We start from the raw sequence: 27,873 nt of genomic DNA, 5'->3' as shown, positions 1-27,873 counted from the left end.
ACTATACCATTTAACTGTGTTTTGTGGAATTGAATTTAAACAGTACATATTTTACAATACAGTACTGTGTGCTGCATTAGTCTTATATGTATTAGACAGCTATCATGAAAGAAAGAACTATGGTGCTTGTAATATTTGGAAAGCAGAGCAACTTTTTCAGCCTCCTTGAGTATACCTAAGCTATCCAGTGTGGACGCTCAAAGAGTTGGCTCACAGACTACTAAATTAGTGGTAACATGATCTGGATGGAACCTTTGCTTGTTTTCTTGATGTTGGCTAATGAAGTTGGGAGTAGCTAGCAGGAAACTTATCTTCAGAAAGAAAATTTGCAGAAGCGGAAGCCAAAGCAAAGCTGCAAACTGCTAGCTAGTGGTGAGATATACTGAAGGTGAAGAAGGAGAAAGTAAAGAAACCTTGTGTCTGATGAGGATAAGTTTGGTCTATACTTCTACATGTAGGTATTGTATTCAAAAAGGAAAGAATAACATCCCTTCAAAGGCTTGAATTGTTCATAGACAAACACTCTGACTCATCAGAATGCTGTGTGGTGAATTCGAATGACTCAAGACTTAAAGAACAAAGAAAGGATCATCATTCTAGCAAAGAAAGTTTTACTAAAGTATTTCTCTTGAAGGGAGAACTAACATTTTTCCTGTAAAACCTGTAATGGTAGCCTTCATTTTGGCCTGTTTTACTATGTGGATCTGAAATTTCTAGAGACCACTAGTGTGGAGCTGAGACAGTGGGTCTCTGCAGACAGAGAGCACTGCTAGCAATCAGAGATTGTTTTAAATGTCTTATCATTTTACGTTGACTATGTCCAATCTTGTGGAGAGAAGTCACTAGAATTAACAACAGGAAGATAGAGTCAGGAATACAAACAGCTTGTGCTCCAGAAAAGGAGTAATGATGTTTTGAACTGTCATACTTATCAGTTCAGCTGGGTTTAACATATGTGTGCCAAGGGCTGAGCTATGCAGGTCATTCCTTTTGCCTCTGATTAATAATATCACAAATGAGAAAGGATGTTTAGTTTTCTTCTATAAAAAGGGACATTTCTGTCAAACGCCTTGATATCTGAGATTTCTACTGTGTACTAAACTACTTCCATTTATTTGTATTGTTATAATGTGGTACTTGACACCTCTCAGTGATGAGAGCAGCAAACCCAGAACTATGTTGCAAACTAAATCAAAATTTGGCAGTGTGAATCCACTTGAGTATTTGTCTGTCACTGTCCATTGTCCCATTCATCATCCTCTTGATCTTGTTGGAGATGATCCAGCTTGCTGCATACATACAGTCCTCCAGTTCTAAAATTATGTTTTATAGCTTTCTTCTTCTAACATTCCACTCTCGAGTTAAGTATGTAGGTTTGATTCATTTGCCATTGACAATAGGGGGAACTTGAAGTTGATGTATATAAAATACGGACAAATGAAAAGAAAGTGAGAGAAGGGCATTTATTTTTCATTTTTATGTACAGTGTTTTTAAAATTATTTTTGGTGTTAACCTTCCTCTCTTCTTCCAGAATCACTCCTTTTATCTCACTGGAGTGGCTATTTCTATTCATAGTCACCTCTGTTTTACAAAGAATGTCTTTTATTAGGAGTCTTCCATGACAAAGAAACAATTCTGCAAAGTGAGGAAACACTGTCACTTTCCTTATTTTTAATCCTTTCTCCTATAGTGTTTGCCTAACTAGTTAACCATGGGGAGGGCAGAGCCTGAGTAACACAAGAAGTATATCAACCCTCTTCAATTCAAGGACAGAATGTACACTTAAATGCTTAAAAGTCTAAATCCGAAACTATCTGCAGTGACCAGACATGATGAATTGATTTGGATGATTCCAGAGTTTTGAACTGCCTGTTCTGCTATCCTAAGGATTTTCCCGTGGAGTTTACTTTTCAGCCTGGCCAATGCATTTCATCACCTACTTGAAGGTAGAAAGAACACCAATGTGAGGTTACCATTCCCAAATCCACAACAGGTGACAGACATTCCCCCTGTCTCCTACTCTGGTGTCAGATCTTTTTTACATTAATTCACCTGGTTAAATCACAGGTCTGAGAAGGCATAATTTCAAATTAATTCAACAAATTAGATTGGTTCCTAAGACATTATTCTGTCTCACTGAAGTCTGTAGTTTCGGCAGTCCTCCAATGTATTTTTTTCTGTTACTCAAGCCTTTTCCATTCAGAAATAACACATCTGCAAGCATTTTTAGATACTGTGGCGCTGGGTATTTCACAGCTCCTCACTGGTAGACTGAATTAGAATGGTAACTATTCTCTACAATATCTGAAAACTATAATCTTGATAGAGAGTGGATTCCAGCCCCAACATTTCAAAACACAGTACAGCACATCTAGGTTCTGAGGTTGTGCAAGGACCTCAGTGCCTGAATATTATTCCAGACTTGCTGGACTTCAGTTTTCAGAGCAATGTTAGAAGGACATGAGCCCTTATGCTCAACAAATTCCAAGTATTTGGGATAGATGATGAAAAAACTCTTAGTAAAATTGTTTTGTGTCCTTTTTTTTCAAGTTGTGGAAGGTATTAAGTCTTGCAGTAGAGCAATTTACATTGTGTGTTAGAAATCTGCACATTGTTTGGGAAAATTCATGCTTGCTGCTTGCTTGAGGCAATAGGGAACAGCTGAAGAAGAACTTGCTGCAAGGATCATCACTCCATTCTAGACTTGAATCCTCTACTGGAACAAGCTGTCCAGAGATGTGGTGGATTCCTCAACACTGGAGACATTTAGGACCAGGCTGGATGGGGCTCTAAGCATCTTAGTGTAGCTGTATATGTCCCTGTTCATTGCAGGAGAGTTGGACTAGATTACCTTTGTTGGTCCCTTCCAACTCAAAGGATTCTCTGTTTCTATGATTCTACTTTCATCTGCCAGTTGTACTTCTCCTACTTGTTTATGAACCTGATTTACTGATACTGGCTCAGCAGCACAGCTGGAATAAAATCTGGGACCTTTCGTCTCCTGGACTCGTCTTCCATCCTCTAGTTTAAAGGACAGCGCTGCCTCCTGAATAAAAATCTTCTGCTCTTCCTGGTGTTTTACAGGTCACTCTCCTTTGGGCTAGTTGGTACTCTACCGTAGTATATGCAAGCTGAATCTTCAGTCAAAGTGAAGGCATCACTACCTGCTTGTTCTGTTGGAGAGCATCTCAAACAGATGCCAGACCCCCCCTAAATACCCCAGGGAGCAGGGAAAACAATAAGTTAGTTAAGCCGGCATATGTGACTAATCATAGGAATCCCTCCCTCTTGATTTACAGACCAAAGATTATTTGCTTAATGGGAAAAGATGGCAAAAAGCTGATCTGAAAATGACATAATCTGATCTGTGGGCACAGCTATTCCTTCAGAACAATGTGTAAGCTTTTATTTCAAAATTCAGTCCTTAAACAGTGATTTTTCTGCGCTGTGGATTCTGGAGTTTAAAGGGACAAGAGGATTGCTGAAGTAAAGCTGGGAGATTGCTAAGAAAAAAAAAATAATGATGATTGGCAACTCAGTTAATACATTTGAAAGTCAAGGTGCAGCTACTGAAGCATTATATCAGTGGAAAAAAAAAATGAGATTCTGTGCTGGAGTCTAGAGGATGTAGGAAAATCTTCAGAACGATCAGGATTTATGGATGCTTCATCTCCCACCTGCTGGCACTGGGAGTAAGGATCCACATGTAAAAGCCTCCAAAGTAATTTTAAGAATTAGTGAAGTGAAGCTGCATGTTGTAGGAAAGAGCTGAAGTTTGGTTTATACCAAGAAGTCACCTGTAATTTTATTTTTAAGGGGAGGGGGGGGTTAATCTCTTGCTTTTGCAGTTCTCTGTGACGCACCATTAATTCCAGCAACTCCAACTGCAGTGAGAGATGGCAGCCAGTACCAGGGGAAATGAAGGAACGCGTGGTGCTTGCAGAGGAACACGGGAAAGATTAAATGAGGATCCCAGAGCCATTGGCCAAGTACCATCTCTGCTACGAAATTCACACCAGGATAAATCAATGCATTCATAGTTTCTCAGTATCAAGTGGAGGCAAGGATGCTTCCTTTAATTCCCCCACTGCCTGTCTTGTCTGCATAAATGATAAACACCTCAGAATAAGGCTGTCTCCAGCCAAACATACTTGGAACAGCCTACTCTTTAGGACCTTGGAGCATTTCACTTCATTGTATTACCTGTGATGATGCTTCTGCATCACACAAGCCAGATGTGGCCCAAAAGGCCAGCAGTATCCTGGGCTGCATCCAAAGAGAGGTGGCCAGCAGGGAGGGGGAGCAGATTCTCCCCCTCTGTTCTGCCCTCATGAGGCCCCATCTGGAATATTGCATCCAGCACAAGAAAGATGTGGAGCTGTTGGAGCAGATCCAGTGGAGGACCACAAAGATGATCAGAGAGTTGGAGCACTTCTCCTTTGAAGAAAGGCTGAGGGAGTCAGTCTTCTTTAGCTTGGAGAAGGGAAGGCCTCATTTCAGTATTTCAGTACTTGAAGACAGCTTATAAGCAGGAGGGAGAGTGACTCTTTAGGTGGTCTGATAACAATGGGAAAAGGGGCAATGGTTTTAAACTAAAATGGGAGAGATTTAGGTTAGATGTTGGAGGAAATTTTTTATTCAGAGGATGGTGAGGTTCTGGCACAAGCTGTCCAGAGAAGCATTGGATGTCCCATCCCTGGAGGCGTTCAAAACCAGGTTGGTTGGGGCCTTAGGCTGCCTGGTCTACCAGGTGACAACCCTGCCCACAGCAAAGGGTTGGAACCAGATGATCTTCGAGGTCTTCTCCAACTTTAGCCATCCTATGTTTCTATAATTCTATGAACTTATTAAAGTGCTTCTCCTGGTGATCGCATACAAATAATAAATTGTGGATTAATCAGCATATGCCCAGTTTGGACACACAAGATTAGCACTGCCTTCCCAGTCAGGCCAGCTGAGACCTCCATGTTGGGATAATGAAACGTACCCAGGCAGGTGCCAAGTTTAGACATGACAGCTCTTGACATCTTGGACAGTAGCCTGTATCTTAAAGTGCTCCTCTGAGCCGATCCTTGCTCTTTGCAACATCAGTGGAGTTAGTTGCCATAGGAGACAGTCTGGATGGTGGGCAATCCATCTGGCAAGAGAACATAAGTCCTTGTGAAAGTCAAGATGTGACAACTGCACCTTGTGCATGCAGCATAAGACAAGCTTTATGGTATTGTCCTGAAGTCTATCCTGAAAGTTGCAAGCCTGGCAAGTCTTCAAGGAAAGCCTGAAACAACACCAAAGTGATCTGCTTGGTGCTTATTCATCTTTTTTTTTCTTTTTTTTTCCCCCTGCAATTTAATCTTCTTTTGCTTTCTTTAAGTCTTGCTTGAATGCAGAGATGCACACATGTGATGGAAACTGTGGTTTATAGGAGGATTAAAGTAGTGGGAAAGCTTACTACAATCTTTTTACAACTTGGAATAGAAATTACTCAGCCCCAGCTGTGTGAAGCTGAGCTTTGCTCTTCCTTTCCCTCTGCCTGACCCAGTGTCTTGATGAATTTCATGTCAGGTCTTTGTCGTCCTACTGATTCCACAATCAGGTTTTTCTCCCCTTCCTTTCTTGCAAACCTAATCTTTTGTGCAGTTTTCAAGGGGGTGGGGAAATTTTTTAATTATTTTTTATTTTATTTTATTTTCCTGTTTTCATGATATCTGTTGTTCTAAACAAAAGTCTGACATTTTTTTTCTGTCGTTACTTCTCAGTTTAATAGCTTTTTAACACAGATTTTGTGAAAGCAATCCTGATATTTAACAAGCCCGTAATTTCCTTGTCTTCCTTTTAAGCACTTGTTGGTAAAGATAATGTAAAATAGCAAGATGTATTTACTTTAAAAATTAATAGGCTTGCATTGGTCTATTCCTCAGATAAATCAAAACTCTTTCAAAGCCATTAGCATCTGGTGCCATAATCAGCCCTGTGGCAATAAGCATACAAAGGCTTACATGAGGAAAATAAAACCTGTAAGCAAAATCTACTAACTAGGTTTTATAAGTTGTCTCAAAAAGAACATAATTTAGATCTGAAAAACCAAATTGTGACCATGCTGATGTAATCCCCCTATTTTACCAGAGAAGACAACTGAATAACCCTTTTTGGGCTCTATGATTGGCATAACTCCTCTGTGAATGGCAATGCTCTGGAGAGCACAGAAACAATCAGCTTTACACCCCAGGACCATCAGAGATGAAGACTAGAAAGCAGCACAAAATGATTACTCCCTTAACGCAGGGGTAGTCTGCTCTAGTGCCTTTCCCAGCATGCTAGTTCAGAGCTGTCATCATGAGGCAGACTCCAATATTGTACTTGAAAATGCATTCTGATCTTCCCATCACTTTTACAAAAAATGGCTGAAATTCAGGAAGCACATAGTCAAAGGCTTAATTTTGAGCCCCCCATTTTAAGTCCATTTGGTTATGCTACTTGTAGCATCACTACATTTGGTAATGCTAATTGTGCAGCTGAATTTAGCAGAAATGCTGTGATGAATCAGGGCTGGAGACAAAATCACAGAATCATTGAGGCTGGAAAAAAAAAACACTAGGATCATCCAGTCCAACCATCCACTCCCATCCCCACCATGCCCAATAACCATGTCCTTCCATGCAATATCTACATTGTTCTGTAATATTTCCAGGGATGGAGATACCACCACCTCCCTGGGCAGCCTGTTCCAATGTCTGACCACTCTTTTGGAGAATAAATCTTTCAAAGTATCCAATCTGAACCTCCTCTGGTGCAACTTGAGGCCTATACCTTTTGTCATATCAGTGTTAACTGGGAAAAGAGGCTGACCCCCACCTCGCTACAACCTCCTTTCAGGGAGTTGCATAGAATTGCCAAGGCTATCTACCCTGGGAAATGTGGCAGGTAGCCTCTTCCTCTCCCAGGCACTGGGACAAAGATCTGTGCTGTTCCAGTGTACCCAGCATTGAAGGGGTTACCAACCTAACATTCCATTTTTAGAGAAAATAGACACTTCAAAGACACTCCCCTGATATGGGTTTTAGGAGGATGTCCCGTTAACTACAAAACAAGTCTGTTGTGCTTTGATGCTTTTCAACTGCCAGAAATACTATTATCTAGATTACATTTTATTATGTTTTCTGGGTATTTTGTACTGATAAGGTTTTATGCAGGATCGTTACATGTGAGAATAGATTTAATCCTGTTTTTAGTAAGCTTTAAGGACACTGAGGGATTATTTATGTAATAAGATGCAAAGTTGCTATGGAAAATGCTATAGCAACCTAACATCTTCACAAAACCAAGCAGCCACTTGTGACAGCAATCTAAATTTACATTTATTTTAGTGTCATTTTATTGACATTCTTAGTATCTCATTTTGACAGCATGTTAAAATATGTTTTGCATTCATGCTAGAACAAAATTAACAGCATGTTGTTGGAATGAAGATGATGCCTATAATTTTTGGAGATAATTTTAGCATATTTCATTTTGTGTAAATAGCATTAAAATAGTAGTGAAAAGAAGTTTGGGTGTATCCCCTCTGTAATACAGCAAACAACATGCATTGAAAGTAACATTTCACGAGTCAATGAAAGCTGAACTGTTTTTATTTATTTGCTTGATATCTGAATGAAAATATTTTTAAGAAAGAAATGATTTTGTTATCAGAATTTATTTCAAATCCTATATCTTTTATTATAACTTTTCCTGTTCAGGATACAGGCTATAATTTTTCATTAGGTTTCATAAAGCAGGGCATCATTTCTGAATGCATACACTCACAGTTTGATAGGGAATTGCATTACTTGAATGGGACTTTTCTAAAACACAGAATAACAGTGTGCATTGCCCTGTAGGAGGTTAAATAAAAAGGGAAGGGAAAAACAAACACAGAGCACCAAAACAGGCTGAACTCTGTCGTGTGCTCATTGCAGTTAATAATGAGACTCCCATTGACTTCAATGGGAGCAGAAGCAAGATCTGTATATTGATTTTCTCCAACCCCTTCTATTAAGAATCTTGAAGTGTGGCTGTAACATTGTTGAAGTGGGATGTTGGCAGCAAAATCAATAAAAGACAATATTAGAACATATGCTGTTTTCAGCTTCCTCACAATCTGATATAGCTGGTATTAGCATCCTTCTCCAAATTACACTTCATGCTTTCTATAAAGTGACCTTCTTTATAGTGCCCTCTCCAATATACAGCTTTTGTGCTCTTACTCTTACATTTAGCCTTCAAGAGCATGAGCCCTATTTATAATAGTGAAGATTGTTGGTTCTGAAGAGAACACAAAGAACAGATTTCTTCATGAGTGATTTCATGGGGCTCACAGCCTAAACCCAATTTCTGATCTCTTATGTAAGATCATTTATATTATTGTTTGATCTAAGTTCATGGTTAGGGTGTTTCTTAATAATGCTGGCCTTCATGCCCTGTTCTTTTAAGGAATCTTTTCCACTCCAGCAAATTAGAGAAGGCTGCAAATGTTGCTTGAGTTGGAGATGCTGTTATTTTCTTATCCACTTACTGTTTTAATCCATGAAACATCAGACATTGCTAAGGTACCAGAAGAGATAATGATCAAAAAGCAGAACCTCTTCCATAATCAGTACAAGCTTCTAAGCTTCAAATTACCATTTTGGGGTGCACCCTTATGTCATGAGACATGTAAGGCTGGCTGAAGTTTCCAGCACGTTAAAGGCTTCCTTTTCAAAATAAGCAGTTTCTCAGACCCTATGCATCTAGCAGACTGGCAGTCTGTGATGTGGTTGCATGCCAAGAGTTAAAAGCCCACCCAGCAGGGCTTGTGCTTCAGTCTGGATCACACCAGAAATTCACAAAACTACAACAGGCTAGTAGTGCTGTTTTACTTTGAGGAATGAGTATTAGATTCAGAGGAATTTTGTGATATCCCACTCTTTGGTTTTGTCTTAAAGACTATCTCAGGAAAATCAGCTTCTCACTAGTGCCACATATCTATAGTGTAGCATTTTTATAAGCAGTACGTTGAAGATTCAGTCCTGATTACAGGTGAGTTATTTTCTTTTAGCCTTATTCAGTTTTACATTAATAGGAGAGGAAAGAGAAACTGAAGAAAAGCCATCTTGTACATGGAATGACTGACTCAAGAATTAGATAGCATACCATTTTATACCGCTTCTTCACTAGTTCAAACATGTAACTCATTGAATACTAGCGTAAGAATACCAAAGAAGGAAAATTTGTATCTATGTGGTTAAAGGGAAGGTGTTTTTCCCTTTCCTCTTCCTTCCCTTCCCTTCTCTTTTGAAATTAGGAGTTCTAATTGCTATGTAATTTTTTTTACCTTTCAGTGGGAGGATAGCTTGCTGTCATTTTGCTCATTTATTCAGTTCTCCATATATTCATAGTATAGCAAGATGTTACTTAGGCATAGGAATGTGCTAAGCATGCATTTGCAGCACTACTGTATCCAGTTACTGTTGAATGCTTCTATAATTGCCAAGTGTCCATCTTACATGTCAGCCAGGGATCCCTCTGAAAAGACTTGTGTGTTTGCTAGTCCAGAACACTAATTTCTTCATTGCTTCTTTTTCATGTGTCAGCTACAGACAATATTCTCTCTTAAATTTGTCTGAATTTTGGAGACAAGTGTGAGCTTTCAACAGCTGAGGAAGAGCACGAGAAAAAGTAATACCTCTCCCTATGTTGTTCTATTATCAGATAGTTGTCTGTCTCATCATGTTTTGTTGATAGGTTTTGAGATGCCTGTGCTGTTAGACCTTGATCCCACAAGCTTACTGCCTGCTGCTCAGTGTTTGCACTCACCTTCTGCTCAACACCCACACAAACGAAGTCTTAAGCAGTGGCTTACCCAGAAAGTCTGGTACAGGGAGTATTTTACTGTTGTCTCTTTAAAGTTCTACACTTTAAAGTTTCAAAAAAAAGTCTCTGTTTCTGGAAGGACTGCACATACCACCAATCCCTCTAGAACCTTGCCATCTGTAAGTTCACAACACAATTAATTCTTTAGTAGCTGAGAAAATACTTACTAAACATGTTAAGTTCTAGAGAAGCACAGAGGCTTGCCTCAGTGTGCGGATACTGTGTGTACTGAAGTCAGGATGGAGAGGAGAAAGGTGGTAATTACTTGGAGATATAATTCTCCTGCATGGTCTTCTATTCTCATGAGGGATAAGTCACTCAAGAAAAACTACCTATGAATGTGACAGTCAAGAAATTCCAAGCTTCTTGGAATTCTTCAAAAGGGTAAAAATGTGGGAATACAAGAAGGACTGTATGGAGCAGCAGCTGTGGAGCAAGATGAACAGCATGAGAACCAAGGACACCTTTAGAAGAGGAAAGAACAGCTTGTGGCTCTGACTGGATAAGCGCCCACATGAATGGTTGAAGAAGTGTTTGTGGAATGTTCTATTGACATAGAGGGGTGAATAGGAAAGCTAGGAAAAGAAAACTTATGAAGGTATATAAGTGATGTGAGAACTTGCAATAAAGGATTTTTATTGTTCACATCTGAGTCCATGCATCAGACGCAGCATAAAAACAGTATTCCCATATTTAAGATCCATTTTTCTTCTGAGACTAAAGTAACTGAGAAATTATTACAGCACTACACACAATTTTAAAGAAAAATTAGCTCAGCATTCTAATCCAGTGCAAGGTCAGGGAAGTAGCTGGATAAATAGTCTCCCACAGTTTAAGGCACAATGGAATTTTTAACAAAGGTTGTTGATGCTCACATTTATATAGAGCATTCTGCATTTACGATCAGCATTTGCCTTCTATAAATCAGAGCAATCCAAAGCACTGCAGTCACCTAAAGCAGTCAGATCAGCCCTTTCTTATCCTAATGGACATGACAAATTGAGAGATTCACAGGAACACTGTCAGGTTTGCTTCTAAACAGGTTTGTTCCCTGCAATGACAGTATCTTCATATTTATTCATCCTACAGATATTTTTGTTCAAGTTGTCTCAGCAATGCTGGACCTGAATGCAATTCCTAGTTTAAATGTCAACAGTAGCAGTACAGCTATGCATCCTATTAAGGCCAGTTTTTATTTTTTAAATCTGAATGGAATTATGACCAATTAAATCAGCACCTAATAACCACTGATAACCTATCTACACAGAGATCTACCCATATATAGTGATGTGTAGAATCTTAGGTAATCTGTGTATCACATCCACACACATGCATAAAATCCATTTATGGCATCTACATAATGTTAACATAGAATCTGTGAAATACTGAGCTTTCATCAGCATATCTTGTGTGATCCAGCTTTCAAAAGTCTGTACTTCCAGGTGCAAGGCAACATGAAAACAAGTAGTGTTTTTCTTTACTGATGTAGGTCATCAGTGCCACTTGGCATCTTCCCATTAACTAACACTTTACTTACTTAAGTGAGCCTATCTCTTCTCTCTTGAGACTGGAATCTTATCTGTCATTTTTAGTGTTACACTAATAGTTATTTCTTGAAAATTATTGATTAGAGGAAAAATTCACTTATTTCCTGGCATCCATAAAGCACTGCATCTGCAGAAATGTCTTAATTTCTCAATTAGAAAAGAAAGGGAAAAAAAGTTAAAAGCAGGACTTCTAAAAGAGATTCAGTACTCAGCTAAATATATTTAAATAAGACAGTGCTTTTTCAAGTAGTTATTGGTAAACATAAAGCATAAGTATCAAAGTTATACCTCTGCATTTTCTTGGGATGATTTGCTTCCTATGCCTCTAGTTCAAGGGGATAACCAAGTAGGAATGACAACACACAAGCCCCCATCCAGCAGTCCACCCACAGCAGTGTGTGGTGCTTCCCTCTCCTGTGCCCTCACAGTGTGTACCTTACTCATTGGGATTGGTACATAGGTGGCAATAGAAGAAATGTGTCCCAAAAAGAAGAGGAAACAGAAGATTTTTGGTCTTTAGAGGTGACCTGGAGAAATTGGTCTCAGCAGGGTAGACTAAGTAACAACTGTCAGAATTCCATTTCCAAGTTACATAGATGCCAGTTCTCCAAAGAAATGCTGTCAAGCAAAATAGACCCAAAATGTGACAGGCTTTGAAATTTTTTGTAACAAGGTGGTCTCTTCCAAGTTCTAACTATGCATTTCGGTAATGTGATGTGACATCTTTTTAGGGATAGTCTGAAGTACTTAATGCTGCAATTTAGCTGCAACTAAACTGGGTAAAAGAGCTGGAGAATATATTGCAAAGTAGGTATGAGTGAGAGCAGAGAAAAATATCAAGACACGACAGGCAAGTGGAAATTACAAGTCGACAAAGGTTTGGAGTCGGAAGAGGAAACGACCTGAGCAGAACCAGCACAGAGGAAAAATGAGGGAAGTATGAAGAAAGTGGTAGAAAGATGAGTTAAAGTAGGAGATTAGTTACATCTGTTTTGAGGCCTTTGAGAAAGTCAGTTCATTCTTCTCATCTTTTGAGCCACTTGTTAAACTGCAGTAAGTAATCTGTATCTATTTCCTAGGACTGGCTGAAACGGTAAAATGGTTTTCCCTTGAGTTTTTAACTAACAGTCAGAGTTGTGAAGAACATAGTGAAATACAGAGAGATGGCACTGATCCATGGTCTAGAAAGTCTGGAAGCTGCTAATCCAGAAGCTCAAGCTCTCAGTTAATAATCTCTCTCAGGCTCTAAATAAAATGTCAGATATCACGAGACTCACCGTAGCATCACAGGAATTGGCAGCACCACTCCCTGGGGCATTCTTAATCCACCTCAGAACCAGCATTTGCATGTTACTTTTTGCATGCTACTTTGCTAGTTTTGTTATTAGACCCATCTGGTCTGTAATCTGCCCTCCTTCTCCCTACACCTTCTTTGCTGTTTGCAAAGAGATATGCTTCATTACACAAAAAGTAATAAGCCTTCATAAATTGCTTGGTGAGCCATGTGTGCTTTAAACCTGGAAAAGAACAGTGCTGTTGCAGAAGTCTGCTAAGCAGGATTAAGTTTTATAAACTGAAACAATCTCTATTCATAGAAATGCTTTGGTTTCTCAAATGTTGCATCTGTTTGTCGTGGATGGGATGGATAAAATTGCCAATAAATTATGGTGGAATTTTTCTCTTTTTTTCTCTTTTTTTTTTTTTTTTTTTTTTTTGGGGGTTTTTTTTTTTTTTTTTTTTTTTTTTTTTTGGCAGCACCCTGTTTACTAATTGTTCACTAGCAAATCTTACGTGAAGAGGGAGTCTGAAAATAATTCTCATGAGTATTCAATTTGAACATCTGGCATCATCATGAATGTAACGGGTATAATGAGTTTCTCCACATTGAATGTAAGCAGCATGGTGAGGAAAGGACTTTGAAACAACTGCACCTGAATAAAGGTTGTTTGAGATCTCCCTCTCAGTGTGTGTCTTAATTCCCACTAACATTAATGACAATAACCCAACCACATATAGGATAATTAGCGCCCTTGAAGTTTAAATTTGCAGTTTCTGAGACATTCAAATGAAGTGTGCCTAACATTAGGAAAAATGAGGAAATTGCTTCCTTGTTTGGTTGCATTCTGTCTGAAGGGAAAGAAAAAAAATGATTCATGGCTAGATTAGCTTGTAATTGCCCCAAATTATTTATTTTTAAATCATTCTAATTCTGTTTTCAGAGTTTATTCAGGCTAGTTCAGTAGCTACTTTCAAGTTTTAACTGAAGGGGTTATTTAAAGAAGCCAAGTGACATAATTTGTTTGTGTAGAAACATAGCATAACAGTGGAAGAGACATATATAAAGAATGCTACATAGGGATAGTGTTGCTTTTGTCTGTTAATATCAGACATACTTCTGTGCGCCCACTTTTGACATCTGAATGCCAGTGATTAGTGATGTAGTAACAAAAGAAATGAGAAGAAAGGGGAGGAAATGGAAGCAAAGGAAGGAAGAGAGGAGAAGAGAGGAGAGGAGAGGAGAGGAGAGGAGAGGAGATGGATCAAAGCCACCAGAAATTTCAAAGAACTTAGGATCTGGTCATTGTTGTAAAGTTGGACTGAGAAGATCCTTCGTATTAACCAAGGTCTAGCTTAGTCTTAATCTTCCAGAATGTATCTTTGAGGTACCATCAAAGAGCTGTTTTTCCAAAATATCTTTGAGCTGCAAACAGTGTAACTAAAATTTGTTCTCAGAGCTGTTTTTGTAGAAGGGTTTAAGAAAGTCAGCTGTGAGACAGGGGTAATAAGGGCCTCAAATTTTCTTCTGTCAGGAGATGAGGACTGGTGGAGAGACCATTAATGTTTCCATCTGCTTGTAGGACCTTCCCTTCCTTCCCACCACCTCAAAAATGTCCTGCAAACCCAAACTTTCCACTACTCTCAAGTTGTAGGTCACTTGTTGGCATCAACATTGCACACACTGTGTCAATAAAGGACCATACTCAGACCCTTAGGCTGTAGCAGAGTTTAATTTCCAGTCAACTGAAGCCCTGAGAAGAATCTTCTGGGGCTCCAGAGATTGCTTCTAGTGTATGAAATTGATTTTTTTCCTTCAAGACATCCCCAGTCTCAGCTTCACATTTTCCTGGCATGTGCCAGCATGCAGAAAACAGTGCCCATTGCTCACTTTTGAACTCCTTCTCTATACACCTAGTCACTGTCACAAGACCCTCCATCTCTCTTGTGCTATCACTAAAAATCCTATCATTCTTCCACTTACTTAGAATCACTGAATGGCCTGGGTTGAAAACGACCACAATGATCATCTAGTTTCAACCCTTCTACTATGTGCAGGGCTGCCAACCACCAGACCAGGCTGCCCAGAGCCACATCCAGCCTGGCCTTGAATGCCTCCAGGGATGGGGCATCCACAACCTCCTTGGGCAACCTGTTCTGGTGCATCACCACCCTGCGTGTGAAAAACTTCTTCCTAATATCTAACCTAAACCTTCCTTGTCTTAGTATAAAACCATTCCCCCTTGTTCTATCCACCCATGTAAACATGTTGTACCCCCTTCATTTTATACATTCCCTTCAAGAACTGGAAGGTCACTTTTCTTAATATACTGAACAAATATCCAAATTTTTCTTTTATTTCATCTCACTTTCTGGATTCTGACTTCTGTCATGTGACCTTGTGCAAGCCCTTTCTCAAGTTAACATTCAATGTATCATAGAATCATAGAATCAATTATGCTGGAAAAGACCTTCAGGATCATCAATAGTCCAACTAGAGAGTTGTTTCCTACAAATCAAGAGGTGGATACAGTACTGCTCAAACAGGAAGAACCCCCTGACATTACAATTTCGTAGTACTTGTGTTACTTGAAACTACTTTCTGCCTTCTGAAAGAACCTGAGATTCTGAATACAGCTAAGGAAGTGTCAAAAGCTGTCTTTGCTAAGAGGACTGTTAAGTTTGTTTGTTTGTTTGTTTGCTTGTTTGCTTGCTTCCACACATTTCCTTCATATATAATAGTTTCAGATATAATAAAAAAAAGGATCCAATTATGGTTGCCTTCAGGCAGGAAAAACAGACAAATCCTCCTTAATGAAATGTAGCGGCTGCAGAGAAGTTTAGATTCAAGAGATTCTTCTGTTTAGAGGGTATGATGATCTACACTGACATTCATTTCTATTTAAAGATTTTCTCATAACTGTAAAAACCAAGAATTTTTAGTACCTTTCAGATATCTGTGCAGCATGTAGAGAAAGGCTTATGTAAGAGTTCATACTATTATCTTAAAATCTTGAAACGCTGTTTTATTACAGAATCACGGAGTATCAGCTAATATCTTCCATGCTTGTTATCTGCTAAGACTATCTTCCTTTCTAATGACAACTGACAGTTGTTGTTGTAAGTTATTGTATAACTTACCCTGTTTCCTACAGCTTAAAGACATACCTCATGACCTCCTAGATCCTCCAAAAATGTTTTCCCATGCTGACTTTCCCCTAGTCATAGTGCTTCACAGTTCACTTATTTGAAAAACAAGCAAGCTAGATAGAAGCCAAGGAAAACTTCTATTGTTTGTATTTATAGTTGTGAACTCTATGTCATTATTTAGTCTCTCAAACTGAAAACTCTTTGAAGTAGTAGCTGTTTCTGGCAAGCTGATTATTTTTTTTCTTTTTTTTTCTTTCTTTCTTTTTTTTTTTTTTATGTGGGTGTTTTTGGTTGGTATTTGTTTGTTTGTTTATGACATTGCAAATGCTCTGCAATGGAATTGGTGCAGGCAAAAAATTTCCATAACAACAGCCATCATTTTGACAGTTCTTGATGTTGTTCTTGTTGATATTATCAAAAGGAGCATTATATCATTTTAAACCCTATTTTTTTATGACAGGAAATTAGGATCATGGCATTAGTAGAACTCAGGCAGAAGGAAAGCTTGGGAATATATTCTTCATCTGTTTTCATGACACTGTATTGGTGCATTGGCAAAATTTCCAAAACCCTGAGAATTTCTACTAAAGTGGTTAGACCAAAAGTCTTAAGATAAACAAATAAAAAGTTGTCAGTTTTATGATCCATTTCTTTAGAAGTACCTATAAGAAAGAAAAAGTATCTGTAGGAAAACTTGTGCTATCAGATCATGGGGAAGTCTATGCTTTTGAATTTACAGGAGAGTTTTCTGTTGTTGCCATTGCTCGGTCATTTGTTTTTCAGATATTAATTCCAGATCGCTACAGATCCTGAAGATAAGCTACTGCCTATGCATTTCAACCAGGAGTGTCTCCCATATGTGAATTAGTAGTCTGTCATTAATATTAAATGTAGTGTTACAGATGTTATTAATGCTCAGGTGTGTGTTAATAAAACTGCTAGAAATTTATGCATTATCCCCAAGTTCTGCAATAACTATATACATATAAAAACAGAGGTTTGGTTTATTTCCTGGCTACTGAGTGAGTTATAAAATACCATGATTACTTGTAATTACAATTATTTTCACTTTGTAGACTTAGCCTACCTTGTCTTCATTGGGCGGCTATTATGCATCAGGTTAGATATAACCAAAGAAAGCTAGATAAAAGTAAACGGCACAAATCAGTGCTGCTGATATAAAAAGCGCACACCTAACAGCATCTGAAATAGATGACCTAGAAAAGTAAATTGCTTTTTTTTCTTTTCTGACACATCAGTTTGAGACATATTTAATACGCCTTTAGACTTCAGTGTATTTCTGATCAGCCAGTAACTTCTTTTTTTCTTTTTACCATGATATTTTTTTATGTTGGATCTGATCTGGATCCACTGCATGTTACCAGTGTTGGGCCAGAAGGCTGTTGCTGAGGCACTGCTGACTCAGAACAAGCAAATCACACTAATCTCTTAGATGTCTTCAATATATTGATGAGAAGGCTTCCCCGCTTACATATGTCTGATCTTCCTGTAGCTGGTTCTCTGAGACTGACAGGTATCCATTTGCGGCCCTCCATGAGAATGCTATAAAGTCTATGTTGGGCTGGTTGCCAGCTGTATCTGTTCAGGTACAAATATCCTCTTCTGCTTACGTTACGAGCAGTTATTTGGATTCTTGTCAGGGTTTCCTTTTGATCTAGCTTCCTTCTATATAGTGCTTCTGTAAAGGCTTTCCACTTTAATTGTCTTTTATCCTAAGAAGCTTTCTAGTGTGTCTCAGTGAGGGGTTCTGTACATGAGTATCGGAACTACCAAACTTAAAATGGAATCAGAAGTTGCAGTGGGGTAAGCTAAGTAAACTTCTTAAGCAAAATATGCACCCCTTGGCTTTATTAATGATACAGTAGGAAAAAATTTTTAAAAAGTACAAATATAAAAAAATATTTACTATTTAAAATGCAAATTCTATTAAATCCAAAAATTCTCCATAAATTTTAGTTTAGTATTTAATGAGGTTTATTTCAATCTGCATAAAATTTAAGCAAACCACTCTATTTGGGATAATTGCATTGAATCCAAAATGATTTTAATTCACTAAAATATAAATAACTTTAAATTACTGTTGTGATATGCAAACAAAAAGAATCCTTTTGATTTTGTTTCAGAGTTACCCGGTACTGAATGAGACGGAGCCCCTGGGGTCTACCAGATGTCTTCCTTTGACTTATGCTCCATTTGATGACTTTTTTACTAACCACTTTATTCACATTAGGAATAGAGTTTTTTGTAGCTAAAAATTAAAAACAAAAGAACTGTATGTATCAACACCATATAGTTAATGATTTCATCTAAAAATAATTCATCTGAAACCTTGTGACAGTGTAGAATTTTATTATACTGCTGCTGTATGCTTTGCATCCTTCTTATTTAAGGACTTACTTCAACCTTGGACTCTGTCTTGAATTACTTACTGTGAATGTCTAGGAAGAACCCCAGATCATATAGTAATTTTGATAACTTTTTGGACACATCTAAGAGTCCTGCCTAATATCACAGACTGATCTCTGCTTATGCTTCTTCTTGCATTTCAGGCTGTTTGAGATATTTCCCTTTTCTCTTAACATACGTTGTTACTTCTTTCAAACACAGCCTTTATTCTTCTAGAAAATCCTAACAGGTTCATCACCTATAGGTTGTTTATTTTCACAACATGTAGAAGACGTTTCCATTTTCCCTACTGTAATGCTTTTGTAGCAGACAGAAGTGCTGTCCTTAGCCCCAGTCAATAGCTTGAATGTACCCATGTGGGAAAAAATAAGTTCTCCATCTGGGCCATGATGAGGCCAAGAAAATGCACCACAGGAGTTTATCCAGTTAAAGCAGCCTAAAGATCAACCAAATCTGGGTTTCTGGCTGGAACTGAGTATTGTATTAAATGCAGCTCTTTGATTGGGGACAGAAGAAGGCAATTCTCCTTGGAAAGAAGGCAATACAAATGGCTGTCATTTTATCTAATTATTTACCTCTGGACATAGCAAAGACAAGCTGTATTTTCAAGTAATTTGGTTCAAATCCATTACATAAATCAAAGAATAAAATTTTGATTAAAGTTTTTGTTAGACTGAGGTTTTTATTTGCTCAGAAACTGCAGTCAAGATTATGAACATAGCTTGCAACAGCGCAACAAAAAAAAAAAAAAAAAAAAAAAAAAAAAAAAAAAAAGAAAAAAAGGGATTTCATCCTCTTATTTGCCCATTGGACTCATCATTGTAATTTCTTGAGGGTATATTTTGTCACGGTAGGATGATTACATGCTTTTCAGAACAATTTAATTTGATGTAACAATACTGTAACTCTTACTAAATCTTCCAGAGATACTCTGTAGAATATCGAAATTAAGTGCAATAACCAGTCCATGCCTATATTTTAATACTGGCTAACTCTACTTTATTTTGGATGAAGTATTTGTATTACTTTAAAATTAGTAAAAATTATCTTGGAAAAAGATGAATGTATCCTACCAAAGATAAAACATTTCTTTTGGTAATGAAATACCATGACATCTGAATGCTGCTCTAGTCAAGTGAGGCCTAACATTAAATGGAGTTAATATGCAATTTCTGATAATTTGGAGTTTAACCATATTGCTGTTGTAGGTGGGAAAGAAAAAATTCTGTACTATCAAGCCTGAAATCATTTAATCAGGAATGTAAATCAGTTACGTGCTTCAGTTACCAAATGTTGATAGAATTGGCTATGGTAGATTGTTGTTTTTTAATTATAGCTGCCCTGTAATATTGTTGTGTTATCAGGTTCCAAGAAGGAAATAGTGTGGTATGATAGTTTGATATGCCAAATGACCACTCATACTGCCAATACGTAAATACTACCAGTGGTGAGTTCTTCTATGGGATGAAAACCACATCCCTAAAGCAACGAACGCCATACTTTCCTATATGTATTTATGTTTAGATAATTTATTTAAATAATGTTCCTGCTACATGCTTTATAGCCCTCTGCCTTTTGCAACACAAATTTTAGCTTATATTGCAGACTGTGCAAGTCATTTGGCAAATGTAATTTCCATCCCTGCATACTAATCGATTTCTTCACAAACACCTGCTATCAGTTATGATAATAAAAATGCCATTCTAAATTGAAAAGGGGCCAAATGGAGCTTCCTAAGGAAATGACTTAAGTGTCTTTCAATGTCTTTAATGTAGTAATGTTCTTGTAGTGCCAACACTTTTTCAGAGCATTTGCATTTTATATAATTCTACTCTGTTGCATCTTTTTTTCTGTCTTAATGGATTCTCATAACCATTGCTATGAAGCAGTTCGTAGGGAGATTGGAGAGGAATTTCTGTGTTTCGTCTATCATGGGATTAAATCCAGACAACCTGACATAGTCTAAATTCCTTAGCACAGATCTGATTCCATATCACTGCACTAGCTTAATTATTAAATGACTGTATCAGATCCCATAACATCATGGGAAAATGTTGCAAAGTTGGGAAGTGTTTTGCTTTTGGATGCCAGTTTCTTCCTCAAATATAAGCCTAAGTTTAGCAGCTAGATTGCAAGTAGCATCTGAATTATCCAGGGTCACTTTATGTCTCCTTCCATCCCATGAAATAACTTCCCAATGACATCCTTTGCCAGAGCCTAATCGTTTTCAGCTCTGTTAGGTCTTGTCTCAGCTCTGAAATGTCTCACTGGCTTTCATCTCTACTGTCATCTCCTCTGACAATATTCTCCATGTTATTTCTAAGGAAACAATCAACTTACTGATTTATTCTCATTTTCATTTTCTCTCAGCTCTAGCTGCCCAAGCATACGCGCTTAAGGAAGAGAATGATAGTCTTCGATGGCAACTGGATGCTTATAGAAATGAAGTGGAGCTTCTGAAACAAGAGAAAGGACAGCTCTTTCGAACAGAAGAAAGCCTTACAAAGGATCAGCAGCTACAGTTCCTACAGCAGACGATGCAAGGCATGCAGCAGGTATTGCTTTGGAAGGAAAAAACAGGTCTTCTCTTTTAGGAAAATGCTGCCAAGGATCTATTTTGTATGCAAGGTTATTAGTCACAAATTACTACTTTGACTTCTTTTCAAAATCAAAATCTTGCTGATTTTAGATGGGGGGAACAGGAGGAGGATCTGGGGACATTTTTAGGGACAGTCATTTTAGGAATCCCTAAACTGTAAACCCATTGATCATTCAAGAAAGCTTTCTATGCATGTTGTAGTTAGGAGAAAATTACTTCGGTGCATCCTCTACTTTTCTCCTCATTTAATCCAATTAGCCTTAATTTTGCACAGGAGCTCAGGAAAGGTTTTTTTCAGCTTAGCAGAGTGGTACCTTCATTTGCATTTGTCCTGCATCTTTAGATGCATCTCCACTTCTCAGCTTCGTCTTTTCTTCTGCTGACTCTCCTTTGAGGATCTCAAAGATCTTCAGTTTGTCCTGATTGCCCTCCTGCAAATTTGCAAATGGTCAGTAACACCAGTATTATCTCCCAAGGTTTTATTATTTTTTTCTGATCCACAAATGTAATGTTCCTATTCAGACAATTTTTAAATGGTTCAGTGCAACAACAAAGCTGATAACCAGTAAGCCATTAACTACTGTGTGTCCCCTTAGGAGAGACGTGGGTTTCTACATGCATTACCCTGTATTTGACAATGTGCTCCTGATACTGAGCAGGTCAAGTCTTGCCTACCACATCCAGACCTGTTCTCCCACTGCTTTCTCTCAGATGTACATTAATATATAAGCACTTTTTGTTCAATATGCATGCATATTACTTCTTTCCTGCCTTGACACATACATTTGGCTGCTACATAACAGAGAGCAAGGGCAGTGGCTCACCATGACACTGGGTTGGGTTCCCATCTAAGAATACCCCTCCAGTGAGGAAAGGCTGAGAGAATTGGGCTTGGTTGAGTCTGGAGAAGACAAGGCTCTGAGAAGACTTTGTTTTAGTTTTTCAGTACTTAGGAGAGGCTCAAAAGAAGTACGTATATAGTAAGTAATAGGACAAGGAGAAATGGTTTTAAACTGAGAGAGAATAGGTTTGGATTAGATATAAGAAATTCTTCACTACGAGAGTGGTGAGGCACTGGAACAGGATGCTCAGAGGAGCTGTGGATTCTTCATCCTTGGGAGGGTTTAAGGCCAGGTTGGATGGAGCTTTGAATAACCTAATATAGTGGAAGATGTCCCAGCCCACAGCAGGGTGTCTGAACTAGATGATTTTTAAGGTCCTTTCCAACCAAAACCAATCTGTGATGCTGTGATGCTACAATTTAGAAAAAAGCTGCTCAGCTCTGTCACTGCAGAGGTTAATTTGGCCTTGTTCATGAATGCCCTGAAGCGACACATGTCCTCCTCAATCACTCATGGTTATTAGATTCCAAAAGGAGACAAGTTGTACCCACTTCCAGATTGTACTAAGCTGGTTTATAGGACGAAACTCCACAGCCAGGAGATATTAACTTATGTATGAGCTGCCTGGCAGGATTAAGAATTGCACTGCTATCACAGAACCTATCGAATCCAACCAGTCTACAAATCCTGCTTAACACCAAATAATGGAGCACAAGATGAGCTTAAGTACTACACATGTGTTTATATGAACATAAGCCCCATCTAAGCCCTCAGAGTTTTACCAAATCGGAGTGATTTATCATATGGAAGTGTATTTTGGACTGAAACAGAAAAGAAGTTGTTGATCATTCAGGAATAAAATCTTTCCTGTACTCAGGAATAAAGCTACTGATCAAAAATACTTAAGGTTTCTGTGTACTCTAGATGTGCTTAAGGTCTTCTCATGATCTTACTTTTCTGTAAGCGGATACTTACTTATCACAGTCTTTGTTACATTCAACTGCATATAAAATATTGTTCTAAATTTCAGCCTACTGCTAATTCTCCATTAAAATTAGTGACAAATCAGCACAAAATCAAAAGACTAGAGCCCTAATGCTCATTTTGCATTTTTTATCATTTCCTACCTGGGGTCTGAATGAAGGATAATCAAGACTGGAAAATATAAATAGATTGCTACCATAATTTCAGGAAAATGTTAAGAACACAAGCCAATAACAGAGAATGACTTACTTATCTTTCTGTTCAGCTGAGCAATGGACACTATAGTCACAGTTCCTCTGAGAGTTTTTATGCTCGTGACAGTTTTGCTGTGAGGTTGAATTTTTCTTGTGTGCCATCCAGGGGGGTTGAACCTACCAAATCTCAGTGGGATATAATTAGAGATGGCCCAAGGAGCTGGAGAAGACATTGCAGATAATCCAGTCTGACAATATGCTGAGGAGGGCAGCAACACAGAGGCACAGGAGGTGGAGTTCAGAATATTTGGTGGGAAATTATCAGTCAATTAAGCAGCTGGATGATGGCTTTGGATTTCAATGATTAGCCGTAGTCATGACATCTCATGACCTTTGTGCTTTTCATGCAGTTCATCCATGAATATTTAGAACTAAACCTTTGATTTAGGTAGACTTTGTTTTATCTCAGCTTGGCTTTGTAAGTGCTGAGGGATGACAATCTTAGCTGAAATCCATCAGTATAGCAGGTGCTCAGCATCTATGGAAATCAGTCTCCCTATGAAATATTAAACATATACCCAGAACTTGAGTGGTAATAATTTAACAAGAAGACCTGTATTCTCTTTTATCCTTTTCTATATATTAAAATTAATGTCAGGCAAGGTAAACTGAGTGCCACTGAATTCCCGAATCCTACATATATGTCAGCATTAAAAAAAAGTATTTCTCCCATCTCTTTCCTCTCTATTTCTCCCACACTTTTAGAAACCCTTTTTTCTTCTAACTTTGAGAACTAGAGATTAATTGATTTGAGCTGCAGTCTGTAAAGCAGATTTATCTGAGAAAAAGTGGATACATTTTCAGAATCAAGAATTTATTTTATTTTAGTTTAGTTTTTTGGAAACATTTGGTGCCAAACAATAGCAAATAGCACAACCTCAATGTATTTTTAATGTAATTCTACCATCTGGCCATTTTTCAGGATGCTTTCCCACATTTGCAGGACTGATGAAATGTATGTTTATTTTCTCTTCTATTACTGCTACTGTTCCAAAGTAGTGACAGCAAAATAGCATAGATGTTTGCTTATGAAATGCACCTTTTGGGCAATAGTAGCAAGCTCCCCATTTATTGTGTCTAAAAAAGAATATCCTTTGGACTAATGGCATTGAACTTATGGGGTTTTGAGTCAACTTTCTCCATAAAACTGTGTCACAGTTTAATTTCATACCCGCTGTGAGATCTCAAATAAATGGAAATAATGTCTTGTATCCATGGTAACAAATGAGATACACTTTACCTGATTTTGAGATGGAAATTGAATTAACTTGTCACCGCTGCATAGGTAGCACTGCCTTCAATTTATTTCTATATGTGAACACACATACCAAGCAGATCACTTTTCAAATGGTCCCATTTTTCAGCAGTGTTTGGTATTCTGTAATACAGTCTCTGATCACAAGGAAGGATGTTTTAGTTTTAACTATTTTTACATTACTTCACAGCATGCTTTTAAGAAATTTTTAAATCTTGACTCTGAAATTGTTTACCAGATACATTACTACAGGTAATGCAGAAAGTAGCACCTGGTAGTGTTGCTTGATGCTTGCCACTGGTAAGGCTCAGATTTCAGCAGGTATATAACTTGTCTAAATGTCAGCCTTTTGGTTTGGCATATTCTATGTGGAATAGCAAGTAGAATTCTTTTAGAAGTCTTTCAAGAAAAATCTTTCAGTCCTTCTGAGAACAAAGTTTAAAAGCACAAAAAATGTTTTTCTTGATTGTTGTCCACCAAAGAATATTCCTGCACTTGTCACCTGCATGCTTCGAAACAAGTGATACCGTTGAATCACTGTTGAGTCAATGATGTGGTTTCCACATCCTTTTAAAATCTACCTGAAGCTGAAAAGCCTTTGAAAAATCTGAATGTGCCATGTATGTGATGTCAGTCATCAGCACACATCCAAATAAATCCTACATCTTTACTGGGCACTCAGGGTTGTTTGTGAACCATGTCCATAGAGCAGCCACTAGTGCAGTGTGTTAAATGTCAGGGTAGTCCAAAGCCTGCAGAGCACCATTCAGATCCTAGAAATATACTAATTCCTTTAGCATGGATCTTTACTTGAACTAGCTTTCTCCACATTTTGATCAGGTTTAATTGCCCAAGGTATGGTGCCGTGTTTGCATAACTATAGTAATCTAGCTCATTTTCCAATAGGCTGCTGATCTGACACACTGCTTCACTGCATTGTGTAAATATGCCATACTAATGTTCTTTCCTTTCACAGCCATTTGAGCATGATACAGTACAGACTGATGTAAATTCCTGTAAGCAAGGCCATGATCCAGAAATCCCCATTAAACCGTCCTTCCACCTAAGTCTTCTCCATGATATTTTCCCTACAGTTCTACTGGTGCACATGCTGAGGTGTGCTTGGGACATGTGAGAGACACTTCATAGCCCAGGTTCCCCAAGGGGCCTTTTTCATTATCTGGGCTCAGGTTCACGCTCCTAACATACAGCGACAGCACAGGCTCCCCTTCGTTGGTGGTGATGCATTAAAATCTAGCCACAGGGTTATTTCATTAGTGGGGGATGTGCAGGGGTGCCTCACTTAAAATCACTGCTCGAGGTGAAAAGCAAGAACAATAGGAATAGTCGTGGGTGGTAAGCATAGGGCTGACATGAAGGCTTAGGCACTGCTGCCACTGCCATGGACTGTTAGCTCTGGATGTCTCAGCAGGAGGCTGAACACATTCTGACCCTGTTAATGACCCACATGGGTACCACTCTGATGCTGCATGATGAAAGTCCTCTTTTGTCTCGTCTTCTTTTTTCTGTTCCCACCCCCCGCCCTCCCCCAAACAGTATCAAATTTACTCGAACAGCAATACAGATTCTAAACCTGAATGTTCAGAAGGCAGGAACTGCCAGAACTACAGACTCTTTATTTTGCTCTCTGTGCCTCAGGGACCCTTCCCTGTTCTGTTCTGCAGACAGGGAGTGCACAGTTAATTATCACCTATTCAATACATCCCTGGCCTTGTTGTTCAATATGCAACACAGAGCCTTTCTGCGACGCCACATTACTCATGACATTTCCTACAGAGAACTAGCTTTTGCAGTTTACCAATCATTTAGCATGTAAAATAAATAGCACATGCATCTGAAAATTACTCGTCTGATCTTAAAGGGCTCTTGATAAATGCCAGATGACTAGAAGTCATTTCAGGCTTTCAGTGTTCATCCAGGGAAGAACACTTCACTCTGTGATGTGCCTCGCAGTTGTGGTCAGGAGGGTGAGAATTGCTGCCTTGCTACCAGAGAACAGTGCAGATCCCCCCTTAGATTCACTGCTTCCCTGGGGCAAGGACTGTGGGATGCACACAGCCATTGTGAACTGGATTTGGTCTCTAATCAAGATGGCACAAGGGTCCTGGCTCTGTTAGCTTTTTAAAGCAAGACAGTGTAAATAAAATGTAAGCACAAAAACCAAGCATAGTGTTGGCCTCACCATGCTGTCACTGAAATGAGTTGGTCTTCTGACATTATCAACCACTGGAGCAGAGCTATCCATTTCCAGATCACTTAAATGGAATGGTTTTTTTTTCTCCCCCCCATTAAAGAACACTGCTTAGGTCCTTCCTACCTATTTTGTCTGAAAAGAAGTTTTTTTCTCATACAATTAGTAGAAGAATCTACTCTTCCCATGGTCCACACTCCTTCAGTGAGAGCAGGAGAAAAAGCTCATTTACGTCCAAGAAGGTTCAGTAGTAAGTAGGATGGGGCATCACGACAAACTTTGATCTCTTTTCCACTATCTACCAAATTTCTGTAAGCCTCAGCTGGCATTTAGGCCTGCAGCTCTCAGATTTTTCACAGATGTTTGGTTGTTAACTGTCACGGCCATTCTTTTCTCTCACTTGGAAACTCTGTCACAGGAACGTTTGTTGTTGGCTGAAAACTGCTGAATCCAGTCAGTGCCATGATCATTATAACTACCATTTACTCTTAAATATACAGGCTTTAGTATCGGTTTAGTGCTGAGATTAACATCATTGTAGAATAGATGAAGCATTTTATGGATATATGTGTTAATATACCCTAAAGGCAGGGAAGCTTTGTACTCCTTTATATCCACCTACCTTTTGCACACCAAATATCTATTCAGCACATAATCCAGCCATTGTGCTTATACACAAACATAACCTGATTTTTCACCAAATGCAGTACTGAAGAGAAGGGTAAATAAAAGAGAGAAAAAACATTACCCCTTGTACTTGCTTTTTACCTGCTGAATAAATAGACCAGAATAATTAAGTTGGAAATGTTTTTATTACTCTACTAAATATGAATTCTAATTAGATCTTCCTGTTTTCCTAGAAAAGCAGCACTAGGGTAATAATTGCAATGCTGATCATTATTTATAAATTTATGGGGAATGGATACAAGATAAGAGCAAGGAACTGGACCAAATGTTCTCTTCCAGGCCAGTCTCTTCTTTTCCTGCCCTGTTGTTGATGTTTGGATTCTGGTAAGAAATATGTGTCCAGGATGGGGAAAATCGTTCTCATTAATATTATTTTTATTCCCTTGTGCTTTCCAGGGCTCTGAACAGAACTGTACATGTCCAAACGTCCAGTAAATACTTAGTCTTTCTGATTATATTAAAAAAAATAATAATAATAAATTTTAAAAAAGAGCAGCAGTCAATTAAGTACTAATTGTTTCCCATGTCTCAGACAAGCCAAAAGATTTGTCCTCTGTTTTCAACAACCTTTCCTTACTAAAAGTAGTGCTTTATTTCCCATTTCTGTGACCACTCCTTCAGCAGTTTCAGAGGAAGAGTAAACAAGGGACCACAGATTCTCTAAGCACCATATTCTTGATTGCTGTTATAGTGGTGAAAGGATATAGAGTAGCATATTTTTGCCTGCTACCAATGGTAAAGCTGAAGTGAGA

General features: G+C 38.4%; 1 protein-coding gene across 1 annotated transcript in view; it reads left to right on the top strand.

Annotated features, from left to right (window-relative positions):
• ENOX1 (ecto-NOX disulfide-thiol exchanger 1) overlaps positions 1-27,873 on the top strand; it is a 364,528-nt gene that overhangs the window by 302,130 nt on the left and 34,525 nt on the right. The window contains exon 12 of the mRNA XM_015851740.2: positions 20,659-20,843. Within this exon, the coding sequence (XP_015707226.1) occupies positions 20,659-20,843 (185 nt within the window). The remainder of the gene's footprint in view (positions 1-20,658; positions 20,844-27,873) is intronic.

This window comes from Coturnix japonica, chromosome 1, assembly GCF_001577835.2.
Source record: "Coturnix japonica isolate 7356 chromosome 1, Coturnix japonica 2.1, whole genome shotgun sequence".
NCBI lineage: Eukaryota > Metazoa > Chordata > Aves > Galliformes > Phasianidae > Coturnix > Coturnix japonica.
Note: the sequence above shows the minus strand (reverse complement) of the source record. Positions and strands in the feature narration are given on the sequence as shown.